Here is a 16,761-nt window from a genome sequence, read left to right on the forward strand (position 1 = left end):
CATCATATTCACATGCAGCCACCACCATTACATCCCTACGTTATCATAACAGTCTCATCACTGGTTGCCCATTATAACTGCTCTCAGCTAGCGCCACCAAGTGGAGGCCCACCATACTTTTCTACAATATCTGAACTGCCTGCGCAATGGAATTCTAAACAGTCTTTCCCTACGTCCCAATTCTACACTTGTCCACTTCCCGACACAGATTTAAAAGCCTCGGGATTGTTGCAAGCGTGGGCTGTTACACCTATCCTATGCTTTTAAAATCTGGGTAGGGAAGTGCCTGGACAAGTGTACATGTCAGGGAAAAGGATGGAGAATTGGGAAGCGGGGAGCCATCTGGGCCAGGTTCTCCATTAGGAGGGAGATTATTAGTGTCCTTGAGAGCAGGTCATGGAGTCAGTGGTAAGTCAGCTCAGGGAAGGTATGAGGGAAGCTGCTGTTTGACTAATGCCTATGGAAATTAAATGTGATTAATACAACAAGAAAGGAGTATTTGGGGTGAAATCATAGAGTGCTGGTCTCCTGCTCTCTCTCCTTCCCTCTCTCTCTTTCTCTCTCTCCGTTGCAGATAGCTGGACTTCTTTTTTTCAATTCTCTCCCTTGCACTCTCCCGGTCTCTCTCTCACTATCTTCTCTCTCTCTCTTTCCTCTATCTCTCTCTCCCCCCCTCTCTGCCCCCCCCTCTCTCTTTCTCTCTTTCTGTTGCTCTCTCCCAATCTCTCTCTCCCAGTTTCTCTCTCTCTCTCTCTCTCTCTCTCTCTCTGTCTCTCTGTCTCTCTCTCTCTCTCTTTGCCCCAGGGCTCCATGGGTAATTATACTTGCCCTCCAAGCGAAATCTGAATCCTGAGGACTGCATAGGGACTAGGGGGACCAGAGCGGCTCCCTACAGGCTGAGACAGCTCTGTGTGCACGATGCAGACCTCTCTTAATCTGAGAATTAATGGGGCTTTGTTGCAATTCCTTCACACTTAACTAGGGGAGGACTGGGAGATGGGGGGTGGGGGGGGGGGGGGGGTGGGCAGAGGGAGAAGGGCATTGGGAATAGAAGGGATTTAACCATGGCAACAAGGGAAAATCACACACACTCACACACATTTAGGAACTCAAACACAGGGAAATTCTCTCTCACACATTCACTAACAAACACACATTCACAAACACCCACATTCACAAGCGTCGACCCCAGACATCACTATCATCCGTGTCAATACCTTAGTGAAATAGTACAGCCATAGAGATTGAATATCTGCGTGTTAGTGTGCACATCGTATAAAAGTGTGTACAAGCTTGTGAGTGTACTCTCTCTCTCTTCCATGCAGTCTGTTCTGCCTCACAGAGCCTTACAGGGTCAGGATTCAGATCAGAATCAGAATCAGAATCAGAATTCTTTTATTTGGCCAAGTATATTTCACATACAGGGAATTGACTTGGTGAGGTTGGTGCATGGACATAAAAAATAAATGGCAAATATTGACAAGAAATTTACTCTTAACAATATTAACAAAATAGCAATAACAAATTTACAAATTTACAAAAAAGAGCAGCAGAACAATGCATCTTGTAGGCTGTGTGAGACTAAGTGGCAATGAGGCTAGAGGCTGTGGAATGGTTATGGGCCATGTACACTATAAATTAGAATAATTTTCAATAATTATAAATGATACTGTCAGTGCATTGTGTATGTGACAGGGTGGGGGGGGGGTGGAAGTCCCAGAGTCAGTGAGAGGCAGGGGGCTTGTTTGTGAGCCCCACTGCCATGGGGACACGAACAGAGGCATCGACAGAGCTTTCAATGTAAAGTACCATGATGAGCCATCCATTTTGTCGATATGGTATAGAACATCTCAGGACTCGGCATGCTGTACTGAGTGGAGTTTGCTGGTGATTTGACTGTGATAGTGGCAATGGTGGATATATAGCAGTCCATCGATTGGCCCACTGCTGTGTAAGTGGGGATGGGGGAAAATAAGGCAATTTCCCGGATTCATCTTGTGTTGATGCAATGTTTTCTGATTGTTTCCTCAGGATATTATCAAAGCCGGGAAAGAACACCATACTATATGCAAGAATAGTGTGTATGTGTGTGTGTGTGTGTGTGTGGGGGACGGGGGACGGGTTCCTATTGTGGTCATTGTTTGTATATTGTCAGGCACACACACTCCTCCAACACACAGACACACACACACTCTAGATGAGACGCCCCAAGGGCATTCCAGGAAACCGGTCAGTCAGTGAAGCACCAGCAGGGGAGGAGAACAGAGAAGTGTATATTTATCTCTTTATGAATGTATGTATGCGTGTGCATGGCAGTTTACTCAGCCTGCCTTGATGTAGACTGTGAGGGGAAGCAGGCCTGGTCCTCGTGGGATCTCCCATATGGTGACCCGGACAGCTGGCTGCTTGTCCCTGAGGTGGAAGAAAGCTGGCCAGTTAGAAACAGAAGCGAGGAAGTGGAGAGTCAAGGGCTTTTAATCTATTCCTTTGTTTTCAAATGTTACAATGTTTTATATAGTTTTTTTTATTTTTTATTTGACCTTTATTTATTGAGGGTAGTGTTGTTGAGATTAAATCTCTTTCACAAGAGAGGGCTTATCGAGATAAAGGCTATGCTTCTTGGAGTGTGAATGTATTACACATACTGTATTGTGAGTTGGGAAAAGTGCAAATTGATTTTAGACTTTGTTAGGAAACAAATGAAGACACAAATATGCTTTCACAGCATTATGCTCTCTCTTTAATGCACAAGACCACCATTGTAGCGTAACCTATCGACATCTGAGCTGAATACAAATTATTGACACTGTACACTCATCTTGACATCTAGAGTGTGTGTGTGTGTGTGTGTGTGTGTGTGTGTGTGTGTGTGTGTGTGTGTGTGTGTGTGTGTGTGTGTGTGCGTGTGTGTGAATTGAGATAGAGAGAGATGAGAGAGGTTAGGAAGAGAGGGCTAAACCGTTGGTGGAGAGAGGATTGGCAGAGAGGTGGAGTGGAGAAGGGCAACCAATATGGCGGAGCAATGTGAACTTCTGGCAACTGAATTCCTGTAGTTTGACAACAAAATGTGGAGAAAGAGCTTTCAAACCCCTGCAGTACTTTTGTTACATTTATTCATGTTATTTTGTAAATCCCCCCCCTGATCATCAGTCATAGCTGCAGGCATAATATGCAGTTTCTTTGATGTGTGTACTGTATGTGGCTTGGAGTATGTGTGACCTTGTGTTTGCGGTTAATTATTCTTGAATGCACCAGAGCAATCTTTTGCTCTGCAATCTGTAACAAGGTATGCCAAGTTACAATGAATGCACATTTGTTATGAATTATGACCACATGGAATATCTTCTTCTGTTCTGCAATAAGCAGAGAACATCAACATGTACAGTACTGTAGATTATGTAAACCTAGCTTTTACACTCAACTATTTATGCTAACAGTATAACTGTAGGCGCAAGACCCCAGTGAGTCATTTTAGGGAGAAATACATTTTTTAAAAACTGTCTGTCACCTACCAGTTTGTCACTCGGAAGGTTGGGTGTGACTTAAATGTTCCTCTCACGGAGGTTGTGACTTGTTAACAATTATGACCTGACACCTTTTCTGACACTACTCTGACAACTTAGTGTAGAGGAGAGCAATGTTTCTCCTCTCCAGTCCTGGGCAGGGATCTAAGGTGAACTAGGGGATCTAAGGGGGGGGTCTAAGAGGATCTAGAGAGAACTAAGGGGATTTAGGGGGAACTAAGGGGATTTAAGGGGGTCTAGGGGGATCTATGGGGATCTAGTGAATCTAGGGGGATCTAAGAAGACCTACAGGGATCTATGGGGACCTGATGGATCTAGGGGGATCTATGGGGGGATCTAAGGGAGGAATCTGCAGGACAGGAGTTGAGAAAAAAAGTGGGGAACAGAGACGGATGGACTGAGAGTTAACAGAAAGAGCGAGAGCGCCTCAGGGTGGACAGCTGTGGAACGGCACCAAGACTCATCCACTCTGTTGTGTCCCTGAACACTAATGATGTGTTATTGGTCTTGACAGGTTCGCCACCAAATTACAGCCTGAGTGCTCTCTCCTCTCACGCACTTGACTCATCCTGGGTTCCCCATGGGTGTGGCATGTGCTGTGGATGTGGCTTTATCAAATGTTGTCCTTACAGGACCATAACAACATAACAACGCTGTGATGTCATGCAAATGCGAAAGTTTAAGTCAGTGCAAGCCACAAGGTTTGGTTGGATTGTTTACCGTTTGCATTCTTCTGTGTGATTGAGTTTGATGCTAACGATGACCATGCAAACCGCAATGTTCCCTTGGTCAAGTTCTCTCAAGTCAATGGACACCCTCTCCTCTCCATGACCTACTTTCCACTTTAGATTTCTCCTTAGTTCACATCGTTTGAGGAATCGGTCTGAATTCCTGAAAAGTGTTTTCACTATCTCAAATACAAATGCATACAAATCAAACAGTAACCAGATATCTAATGAACTGGAAGTCCTGTCATAATAAGACCAGATATACACATAGTAAAATTTGCAGTCAATGGCTTTATTTGTAGATACAATTAAAAAAACAACAGTGAATAAGCAAATGAGGTGCAAAAAAACAAAATAATACTTTACATATCAAATATGACTCATACATAAACAATCATAAATAACTATAATATATTATCCATAAATAGCTGTATTGAAATATATTATCATTGTAGCAGCCAGTAACTTGAACCCTGAATTACCCACTATAGCATATGTGTAAAGAAACAAGGAGGGGTTGTGTCGTACATTTCAGTGGTCAGGTTGGTTGAAGGCTGTTTAAGTGAAGTCAAGTGAACAACATACAGTACTCTACACAGCTGAAGGCCTTGGACCACCTCTCTACTGTAACTAAAGCACAGTCACTAGAACACAGCTAGTTCTAGAACACACACATTCCGTTTTACTGGTGGAATCATTTAGCCTCATCTGTGTCACCATTTCGTGCTATATGCTATATATATGACCTGTCCAATGTCATACCAGAGATGCTTTTCTCTGACACAGAACATACTGTAGTATACAGATTATATTGTTCAGCTCTACTCTCAAGGCTCATGTAGTAAACCAGTACTGAAGGCAGGAGTCCTCTTATAGCCAAGAAGACTTCATCTACTCTTAAATTGATTGTTTTCTTTTCTAACTAAGTAGCCTAAGTATAAATATGTGAAGAGTCACTGCGATCAGATGGTCCGCAGCATATTTCGGAAGAATATTCATGCTTTGTCCCACTCCCAACCTGCTTGTTTTCCTTTTCATAATGCAAGACATTTCTGTGGGTTTTTCGAAGACAAGCATTGGCATTTGACCGTTTCTTCATCTAAAAGGCAAGCTAATGCAGAATGTATGTACTTCATCATGAATCCTTCATATCCCACTGTCTAAATGGAAGTGGCACTAAACAACATTGACATGCCTATGTCAACCTGTGTTAACACATAAGCAAGAGAAATGAAGGCACAGAGGTGTATATAGCACACATCCTCTGGTGGCTGGTGGTTTAGACCACAGGAATTCCACGCACCCCTCACTTAAGATACAGGCCAACTTTCTCAAATCATACATTGATGTCAATGGAGGATCTGGAAGAAAGTTCATGTTGTGCAGGGTAACAGTACCTGAGATCAGGACTATACCATTAAAGAGGGAATAAGGGGGGGGGGGGGGGGGTCAGTGAATGAAAACAGGGAACAAACTGCATTTAAAATACGCGAGAGCATTGCTGGTGGGGAGTCACATACAATCGAATCTAACGAGGTAAACCAGAGCATACAGTACAAAAGCAATGACGATTTGAATACTAGACCCGCTTAGATTTACCCTCCACTCTCTCTCCTATAGCCAACCATTGAAAATGTAAATTAGAACCTATCTATCTAAATACGACTGTGTGTGCGGAGACGACAGGCCGGACGGTTTAGCTGTGGTGCCCGTTGATCACGTTCCCTCCGGGGGGGGCGATGTGGATGGAGTCGAGGATAGGCCGCAGTATCTGGCCAAACGGCCTTCAGGGGGAGACAGAGGGGTAGAGTAGTAGGAAAGGACAGAGAGAGATACACAAGTTAATGATAGTGTAACTGTTGCTCAGCTGCTACACTAGTACTTTGGCTGGTGTAATCTAGGTATGGCTGAGGTATATACCAAAAACAAGTACTTTACTTAAGCAATAATGCCTGAGAGGCCGTGATTTACCATCAATATTGTCACAGGTAGGGGGAGTTGTGCCAGCAAACCCCTACCAACGTTTGCACAACAACTCAGAAAATTGTGACAAGAAAACGATGTTTTAGATATTTATTTTGTGATAGATTATGGTGGTTTCTGCCCTGTACAGAGTAATATAGTTCCCAAAACTACAAACATTGTCAAGGGAATATAATAAACAAATCTACTGCGGCGTAGGAATATCATAATAGGTGATTGAACCGTGACATAATCGTTCACAGCTTTATAAATCACGGCTTCGAACGCCTCTCGGCCAATCACAATGCTTGTTTTCACCAACCCTAAAGGACTCAACAGAATCATATTATCAGCTGGGAGGGTCATACTTACGTAGAGAGCACTTCGGAAGGCAGGTCTGTGATGTAAGAAGGGATCTTCCTGCCTGTTAGGAACTGGGCCACCTCATTAGTGAAGGTGTTACAGTTGTGCTCAAACAACCTGTACCTGTCGCCTCTGTGGAAGAAGAATTCTCAATCATCTGTAATTGTAATATCTGATGTGGTATCTTTCTGTGTTTCCTGTGTGTGTGCCTCACCTGTATGTGCTCTCTCCCAGTGAGGACAGGTAGTCCATGAAGATCTCTTCTGACACCTCTGTGATTCCTAGTTCCACCACAGTGTCTGGGGATCCCAGCATCGTTCCCCCCTGAAACGCGCACACACGGGCACGCGTGCGCGCACACACACACACACACACACACACACACAGTCCTTAAGTATCATACAAAACGCTAATCCAAATACCCTCTCTGTACATCTCTTCTGTTGTAACTTCAAGTCATAAGATAAAACTTGGTCTGTAAATCAATACAAGTTGACGGATTTGTCAATATCTCTGATCAAGGTACTTGTGACCTGTGATAAGACTGAGGGTCAAATGTGGCAATCTGAAAAACAGCGGCTGTAGGATGAATAATATCATTTTAGACTTACAGGTGAACAGCTGGAGATCCCCACTCCTCCAAAGAAGAACTCATCTCCATACACCACAATGGCTGTATGCCTGTGAGTATACAGACAGAGTAGAAGACAATCTGATTTAGCACTGATGCTTTAGACATGATTTGGTAGTTGGAACCATGGAGAATTGCACACTGGCAAATGTGGCAATCTGCATTGCTTTCATGGTGTTAAGTATATAAACATGAGTCAAATAAATTGTCAAAAAGATTCATACCAAATTCCATCAAGTTGTTTTCCTGTAAAACAAAACAAAGGAGAAGACATCATCAGAGGATGATGGAATGTTAGTTATCCCGAGCCTGAGGCGCACAGACACGGATGTCTATCAAGCTTCTAGCGCTCACCTGTTTCATTAACCTGTACCGCGTTAGCTTGCTAACCTGTTGGATGTTTGTCTCAGAGAAAAAAACATGCACATTGCACTTCTAAGTATGACTGACCATGAAATGCATTTAAATGCACTCCAAGCTACAGTAACGTTAGTTAAAAATGATAATATCGGCAGCATTTTATTTGCTAGCCAGGTAAAACTAGCTGCCGTGCTAGCCTATATGCACTGCTCTCTAGTATCAGTCAAGGCCCAGCTGACCCCTCCGTTCACAGCGCATCACCGGGGTTTCCTCCGCTCCGCGCAGCCTCCCCTGGAAGATTACCAGTTTTCACTCACCTAACATAATGGGGCTGAGGTTTCGAGCCATCCCTCTCGACAGGTCGTATATATACAGTTGTACACTGTATGTTGTGGCATTTTTATCCATCACGTTGAAACCAAAATATGTGTGTTTGTATGTTATCTAGCCGGCTATCTACTAGCTTGTTACCGCTTGCGGTTAGCTTGTCTCGAGAGGCTGACTGTTCACTTTGCGTCGCCGGTCGTTGTCTTCCGAGAAATGTGCCACGACGAGATGAGCAACTAAATTACCTGAAGTGAACTTTGCACCTTTGACGTTAAATAGTCATTTTAACTGCTGATTACACATACCCTGAGACAGTGGTCCCTACTGCAGGTAAAAAATAAATACTGTGCTGAGAAAGTGCACCAGCGCCTCCATGCGGCCATATGCTGTCATTAGAGATTGCTGGTGGAGAAGAGGCTAATTGCGGAGGCGTTCTCCTGTCCTAGTTGGACCAGGGATGATGTGCAGGCTTCAATTTCAAGAGGAGGACCATTACTATCATAGTTGATTCCAGGGTTGGGGTCGGTGGAATTTCAAATAGTCCATTCATAATATAAATAATAGTATTTATTGATTTCTCAATAAACTGAAAATGAAAAGCTTTTTTACAGCAAAAGTTTTTCCGTTTTCTGAATTGAAGGTCACTACAAGCTAATCCTAACTATTACTACTACTACTACTAAGCCTACCCTACTCCACCACATCCCTACCAGGTTAATCAAAACTGTCTGTGACACACGACACACGACACGCGTCAAACACACACACACACACACACACATAAAGAGAGAGGAGAGGCATCAAATTAGTGGATGAAAAACTGGCTCCGGTATGTTCACCATATTGATAAGGTTTTAAGCAAGGAGTTGGGCTCTAAACTAGCCTATCATAAACACTAGGGTGTAATGTAACCAATCAAACTTTCAAAAGTGCAAACCATGCCCACCCAGCATGCTGGACTGAATGAATCACACCTAATGTAATTGAAAGAAATGCAGAGGCCCTGAGGATATTATTGTAAAGTGCATTGTAGATACTCTCTGTATCAGGGGTTTGTATTCACAAAGATATGAGAGCAGAGCAGAGCACAGTTACTGGCACATGCATGAGTCATGCATGAGTCATGCATGTGGGTGTTTGTCTCCTGCCTTGTTTTCTTTTCCATCCTCAGTCCTGTGCTGCTCACCATAAAAGTAGCCTGTCCATGAAAAAATACAATTTTGTAATCACAAAAAGAGAAGTATAACCCTGAACTATTAATTCCCTTGATGGGGGGGGGGTTGGGGGGGGCAGAGGCAGAGGTTAAAATTCTCGAGGTTGATTGTTCACTCCAACCTCCTACCAACACCGGCCCGAGCTTTTCAGTGGTCACCATGGAAACGGTTACTATGACATCCAGTTCTCGTTGATGATGCTAGAGTTCCAGGTGCAGGAGATGAGACTCTGTGATGAAGGACAGTGTGTGTTTCACTGCATGGGTAAACTGTAATGGGGCAGGGCCTCCAGAGTTTTTCATGGGAATTGACAGGGCTTGGGTGGAGACTAGGCGTGGCTGTGGACGAAAGGTGGTCTGTGGTTTTTGCGATGACTGAAGTTGCACAGTGGGCAATTTATTTTCTCCTTTGGAGGTTCAGAATATGATCTATCTGTATCAGTTTGAACTATGACATTAGTAACAGTGATGTTACAATCTCTTACATTGTTATTACTGTGTTATTAACACTTTTTTTAGGAGGAAGGAGATTTCCCAGTGGTGCGTAAAGCCTCCCAGAGGCCCATGTGAGTTCAGCGTAAATTGACCAATCATCAGACTAAACCTACACCTTTGTTGTGATGTTGTAGGCCTAATTACTCTATTATCAAAGTGTGGTGTGTGTGTGTGTGTGGGGGGGGGGTGGGTGGGGGGGTCTTGGGTGGGCTATTTGTGGATATTGGCTGCATTATCTTTCTCATACGGTAGTTATTTTGGATAATGAAATACAGTATGGAAGTGGGTACGTCACAAGCTGCAAAACGTAAACAAAACGAACCTATGATAAAATGTGGCCTACAACAAGGATGTAACATGTCTATGTAAACTAATTATTTCCCATCAGTTAATTATTAATTAATGAAGTTTTACATGTTTTGGTGAAGAAAATTGTGTTGCTCTGGAAACCTTCCTTGTGTTTCCCGCTCTTGTAAGCTACATATCTCCTTTCACATGACAATGTAGGAGAAAGAAGCATTCTGTCAGCCATTCCAGAAGCTCCTGCTGAGGATAGCTTTAGTAAGAGTGCCATATTTGGAACCAATTCTGTGCACAGCTGGAGGTGGAGGCATTCCCCAACCAAAGAGCAAAGAGCAGAGGGCTTTCATTTCCAATTCAGATTCCGATCTCTCTTCCGATGTCTTTTCAACTGTTACATAAAACTTCACTCTGTCTCAGACTCGTGCTGTGGCTGGGCACCGACTTTTGATGTTATATCTAAATCACCACACAAAAGGAATACATATAATAGTAATAATCATAATAATAATACAAATAATATTGTAGATTATAAGATATCTTTCCATCAACACATTACATTTATGTAGGCTTACATTGATCTCACTGCTTAATGATGGAAACCTTAGTCTTGATCAATTACTTGGTTTGGCCTACATTGTTATCCTTACATGTTTAACACTAAAACATATTGTTTTAAATGAACACTTGTTAGAATATATATTTATACTTCAACAATATACCATTAAATAAGAACTGTCTTCTGTGTGCCTGGCTAAATAATCTTATTGATATGGAATAATATGATAACCATAACAGACCCTATCTATAAGGTAATATGTCAAAGCAGAATGTTAATCTGAGATTTTTAAATTAATTTTTACGTTTTCCTAAATGTTAAGAAGCAAAGTTGAATTGGTTATGAAACTACAGTACTGCTGTTGTCGTTCTCTGTTCTCATCTGCGTGCGCGGACTCGTGCGCGCTGCTTGGGGGCTCAGCGCATTGCAATGGCAAGGGGGCGCGCCCGAACTAAAGCGCGCGCTAGGCAGTGTTGATGTGTCGCAGATTTTAGAAACTCAGAAAGAGAGCCAGAAATAGCGCTCAACACTGAATAATACTTGCATGTGAGGGCAGGATGAAGACCTAACGAATAAAGGATGTTTTTAAATGAGAAGAAGGGCGCTGCAGTGAGTTTTTGGTAATTTATTTTTTCTTGGAAAGAACGAGGAAAACACGGAGCAGAGACACATTTCGCGTCACTCTGAGCGTGCGACCAGCTCAGCCTCAGAGAGATGGAACTGTCATCAATAGGCGAACAAGTGTTTGCAGTTGAATCAATAACCAAGAAGAGAGTTAGAAAGGTAAGAAATGTGGATGCGCTTCCGCATATAATTATAATTATCCATGCTATTTCTCTTATTGGTGTAGCCTAGATGTCGGGTACTATATGTACAGTTACGAGCCATCGTTACACGAAAGTATTGCTACGCAGTTTCTGTAAGGAGTTTACGCAATATATAATAGGTCAATGATATTGATACTGCGCGAAAAGAATATCAGCTGCAAATACGCTAAAGTTTGACAATGTTACTGCAATGAATATGCATAAATAGCGGAAGAGACGTGCCATTTTGTGCGTTGACGCACTTTGTTTTTCAGTGGAGTTGTAGGCTATGCTCTGAAATACGCTCGTTGTCAAATGTAAAGGGGGTGTGTGTGCTTCTCGAAATCGGGTCTCCACCGCGGGTTTTGGGATTACACGCGTTTATCAGCGCGGCCAATGTGTGGGAGCTACGCAGTTCATTTGTAGGTTACGCCAGCAAGATAATCGAGAGGACGATGAGATGGGGTATCGGCGTAAAACTGCTGCGTAATGTTACACATCGTTTGATCCATTGAATAACGTGATAATGTACCATGTGCTATTATATTGTAATCGTCTGATTATATTTCTTCTCAGATCACGTATGCTATGATCTTGATATGCATGTATGCCTAATCGTTTCTTTAACGTCAACAGAGATATGGGCAAAGATAAATATTGGGATTGTATTTACATGTATACATTATACGTATTGCAACACCATTATATTTACGCATCCAGTACATCACTATCATGTTTCTCTATGGGTGGACTTGGACGGGAAGACCTTCACTGTGCAGCACGTTGCGCAATACGAGTTGTTTACATGTTACCATGGCCCCACCTATTTCCATCGCTTCAATGTTCCAGAAAGTCCTGTAAAATTAAACCAACCAGTACCCATGTGCGATCACGTCATCACAATAGTAAAGCGCGAGGCTCCGAGCCAAGCCCCCTGTTCCCGACATTGACGTCATCTCGCACAATCTCCATTTGAAAAGAAAATGACGCGATCCCCTTTGCACTTTAAAGCGGCATACATCTATTTTTCCCACTTTATCACAAGAAGCTTACTAATTACACTCGGGTCTCTCCTACTGCTCTTTGAGCTAAATGTGTCTTTCCTCTTTTCTTTCCAGGGTAATGTGGAATACCTATTGAAGTGGCAGGGATGGCCACCTAAGTAAGTACTCTTATTCGTTAGGAGATATAATAACCTGTGTAAAAAGCATCTGTGAAACATTCGTATTGACATCTGCCTACAGATCTGAGTGCATAACACCCTCTGCATTTGTTGTTAATATGTTTGTATTTACCATTGACAATTCACATCATCACCAACCACTAGACAACCAGAATACCAGTACATTTTAAATTTGAAAAGGACTGTGGAACATCTTCGCTCATTGTATATCCTTACATATCAGTACCATAATATCATGCATAATCATTGCTTATTGTGTGTGTGTGTGTGTGTGTGTGTGTGTGTGTGTGTGTGTGTGTGTGTGTGTCTGTTTCACAGATACAGCACCTGGGAACCAGAAGATCACATATTGGACCCACGTCTTGTCTTGGCTTATGAGGAGAAGTGAGTAGTCTTTGGAGAGTGCTGGTAGTAGAAGCAGTATTCCTGCTTCAACTATTCTGCACTGTCACCCTCCCCCATTCAATTCAGCTATATGTAACTGTGCTTTATTGGCATTTATTGATTAGTTGGTATTACCTTTTGTAAATAATAAAAACAACATAATAACCATAACAATGAGACATGTATTATAGAATGCTTTTAAGACATCATGTTTAGTTTCTCTCTCTCACCCCCCCCTCTCCCTCCTTATTGCAGGGAGGAGAAGGACAGAGCCCTGGCATATCGCAGGAAAGGACTCAGACCCAGGAGACTGGTCTTGCGGGTAGGACACTCACCTTTCTCCTTGTCCCAGGGTCCTCAGCCTTCTGTGCTATCTCAAAGGTTACTGACACAGTAATTACACATATTGTTTGTACAAGTTGTTTTATCATAACAATGACACTAGAATAAACCTCCGAGTGTGTAAACGTAAACTTTTATCTGAGTCTGTCAGTGGCGGAAAAATAGAATAGGATAGAATCCAATAGAATATAACTTTATCCGTCCATCAGCTGCAGCAGAAATGTGTGTTTTGCTCTACTTCTAACCCCCTGAGACAACACAAACGTACACCACCTCTGAGGCAGAGCACCGGGTGAGATCCCGAGCAGTGAATGCTTCCAGAGTTGGCTGTGGAGCACCTACGCTGGAGGTCAGACCACACAATATTAACCTGCCATCTCTCTCCTCCTGTAGAATATCTATGGCATGGACCTGCGGAGCGCGCACAAAATCCCAGACAAGCCCACCCCTCGCCCCCGCCTCTCCCTCACCCGGTCCATGAGCTCTGACATGGAGCCGGGAGGGCGACCCTACAGGCCCGGGGAGGGATTGGGCATATACCGCCGCCTGGTCAGACGCAAGAGCAAACAGAGGGCATCCAAAGATGTGCCTGACTGCAATTTGTCCCAGCCCATACGGGACCCCATGGAACATGACTGGGGAGGTGCCGATGAGGAGAGAGAGGAGTCCGAATGCACAACAGAGACACACGATGACAGTCTTTACGGTTGGTTTTTTAATCAGACATTTCATGAAAATACGATGTTTCGCTTTATCATTGCACATCGGCTTACAGTTCTCTTGGGAAGTATCCGGGTTCATCAGAACATCACATATCCATCAACGTCAAGGTGCATATCTACACGGATCACGTTTGAATTCGTGGTCATGTGCATTGATGTCATTTCCCCTCTGCTTTCAGGGCGGTCAGAGTGCAGCTCTTCTCCTACAGTAGAACCGGATGTGGAGGAAATGACGTACAGGGCAGTGAGCTGCGGTTCTCCAATGGGCTTTGTGGATGACCTTTTTGTCGACAGAGCCCTAGAGATGGGCACAGGGGGGATGATCGTGACTGACAGGCTAGAGGGTGGTACTTCTGAAAGTGGACAGGAACAAATGGCTATAACTGACCAATCAGAGAGCTGTGTTTCTGTCCCGGAGAGACCAAAAGACATTACTGTGACGAACGATGGGTCAGTAGACGACACTACAGTGGTAGAGTCAGAGAAAGATACTTTGATTGACAAGGTGGTGGACAGCAGCGCCGCAGAAGATCAGTTAGGGACACATTCTATGATTGACATGGTTATCAGCCACAGCACTTCCGATGCCGAGTCAGGAAAAGATACTTTGATTGACAGAGTAGTAAACAGCACTTCCGAAGCAGAGTCAAAGAAAGACACTTTGATCGACAGGGTAATCAACAACAACACTTCTGAAGCAGAGTCAAAGAAAGACACTTTGATCGACAGGGTAATCAACAACAACACTTCCGAAGCAGAGTTAAGGAAAGACACTTTGAGTAACAGAGTAGTGAACGGCACTTCTGAAGCAGAGTCAGGGAAAGACACTTTGATTGACAGGGTAATCAACAACAGCATTTCAAAGGCAGAGTCAGGGAAAGATACTTTGATTGACAGAGTAGTGAACAACACTTCGGAGGCAGAGTTAGAGAAAGAAGAAGACACTTCAGTGGTAAAGATTGCAGTTGAGACCAGTGGGACCGTCACTAATGATGTCTTAGTGGCCTGTGCTGAGGTGAAGGCAGCAATGGAAGAGGAGGGGAGTGACAGGGTGGGGAGTGAGTTTCTGGATGGTAGTGCCACAGCAGAAGTGAGTCCTGGGAAGGTGATTGTAACCGACGTGACTATCAACTCTTTGACCGTGACTTTCAAAGAGGCCCTGGCAGCTAAAGGGTTCTTTAGGGGCTGTGGGATGGAGTTCTGAGGGAGGGAGGGATGGAGAGGAGATGAGAGGAAAGGAGAGAGGGAGGATGAGGAGATGGGGTGGGGGGTGGGGGGGGGGGCATTATACCAGAAATGGTAAACCAAAATGTGAAATGTACCACTCATTTTAAGAACATTATTTAAAAGAAAAAACATTTTTAATATAATTTCTCACAAAAGATGTTTTGAAAGCCAATGAGATTAATCAATAGCATTGACTCTTTGTTTGATTACTTACTACAGTATATTGCCTTTGAAAAATGGGTGGTAATTTTCACATGGTGGTTTTGAGTTTTGGAGAAGCGTCAGAGTGAAGTCAGAGTGAGTGGGAGGACAGAGGAAGCCTGGAAGAGGCCTGGGGAGAGGGCAACAGATGAGAGCAGTTGACTCCTGAATGTCATACAGTACTACTTCCTCAATGTCTCTTCCTTATTTCAGGATAAACTCAAATTCCCAAAAAGATTTTTTTGGGAGTCGTTTCAGTCGCTCCTTCTTTTCTAACAAGTACGCTTTTGTAAAAAGATATTCCTGTCTTCTCAGTATTCACAGTAATTTCTGCATGCCCTATCAGTCATGCACACCCCTGTCCTCCATTTCATTTTAAGAGGTTTATTTCTGTAACAAAGAAATGAATTATTGCCTAGAGGGGTTGATATTCTGCATTTCAATAAGAAGGCTGACTGCATAGAAGTATACTATTGTGTTGTTTGTCTCTTGTCTTTTGCTTTTCAAGTATAAAAGGATACCTGGTTCTATTTTTGTATTACCAACCATTAGTCCACCCCTCTTGCTAAGCCTTTGTGCATTTGTAAAGAGGAGATATCAGTTTACACCACTATGATACTGTAGGACATGTCCAAACTGAAACACAAATGTACTTTAGGATTGTAGGCTATTTATCGCATGTCACATGTACAAGCTAATTTAAATTATATGTCACGTGTCGAGAAATTAATCTTTTGGTCATGATGACTTGTCAAATATGTCTTCTCTATAACAAATGCCTTTTTATTTTGACTGTATTTCCAATAAATACATACATAAACCTATTTGTCTTTACTTATTTAACAGGGTAGTTTGAGTATGGCATGCACCTGTACAATTAATACCACTATTTGGCAGTTACATTATGCTTACTTCACTAACTACATTGATGCACAGCCATTGTGCCACCATTTGTCACCACTAGGGGGCATGATTGACTCCGGAAGATATGTTGTGGGCCAAATAATTCTTGAGTGTCAAGTGGTCAGTAATTGAGTGTGCTGAACTGGGGAAAATGTATTGTAGAAATTTCACTGGATTAGCTGCATGCTGCTATACCCTGTTCCTGGTCTTTGACTTTATCAAATATTTTCAAATCAAATCAAACTTTATATAGTATATTTCATACATGGATGCAATACAATGGATAAGTATTATTTTTCTGATACCTACCTTTTATACAATTACGCTTTTTGTAATTCCAAAAACCAACCATCTCTACCACTCAACCAACCAACTCTCTACCCACTCCACTTAAGTACCCCAGACTATTTAACATTCTATCCATCCAACCAAACCATCTCTAAATGTAATCGCTACCATAATTCGACGATTTCACTTTCTTTAAACTACCCAGCAAATCTAACTATCTATCGAATAGGACTCATGCCCAGC

General features: G+C 42.9%; 2 protein-coding genes across 2 annotated transcripts; one reads left to right on the forward strand and one right to left on the reverse strand.

Annotated features, from left to right (window-relative positions):
* Nucleotides 1–5,948: 5,948 nt before the first annotated feature.
* On the reverse strand, nucleotides 5,949–7,976 carry desi1a (desumoylating isopeptidase 1a; the record flags this gene model as incomplete). The annotated part of the gene is made up of 6 exons (XM_083676886.1): nucleotides 5,949–6,036; nucleotides 6,587–6,709; nucleotides 6,792–6,901; nucleotides 7,189–7,258; nucleotides 7,433–7,454; nucleotides 7,886–7,976. The coding sequence occupies 6 exons, from the start codon at nucleotides 7,974–7,976 to the stop codon at nucleotides 5,949–5,951; spliced, it is 504 nt and encodes a 167-aa protein (XP_083533012.1).
* A 2,957-nt stretch (nucleotides 7,977–10,933) lies between these two features.
* cbx7a (chromobox homolog 7a) lies at nucleotides 10,934–15,103 on the forward strand (the record flags this gene model as incomplete). The annotated part of the gene is made up of 6 exons (XM_083676874.1): nucleotides 10,934–11,245; nucleotides 12,387–12,430; nucleotides 12,770–12,835; nucleotides 13,091–13,157; nucleotides 13,571–13,883; nucleotides 14,079–15,103. The coding sequence occupies exons 1-6, from the start codon at nucleotides 11,177–11,179 to the stop codon at nucleotides 15,101–15,103; spliced, it is 1,584 nt and encodes a 527-aa protein (XP_083533000.1). The 5' UTR covers nucleotides 10,934–11,176.
* Nucleotides 15,104–16,761: the final 1,658 nt, after the last annotated feature.

Source organism: Argentina silus, assembly GCF_951799395.1.
Source record: "Argentina silus genome assembly, chromosome: 9".
Lineage (NCBI taxonomy): Eukaryota > Metazoa > Chordata > Actinopteri > Argentiniformes > Argentinidae > Argentina > Argentina silus.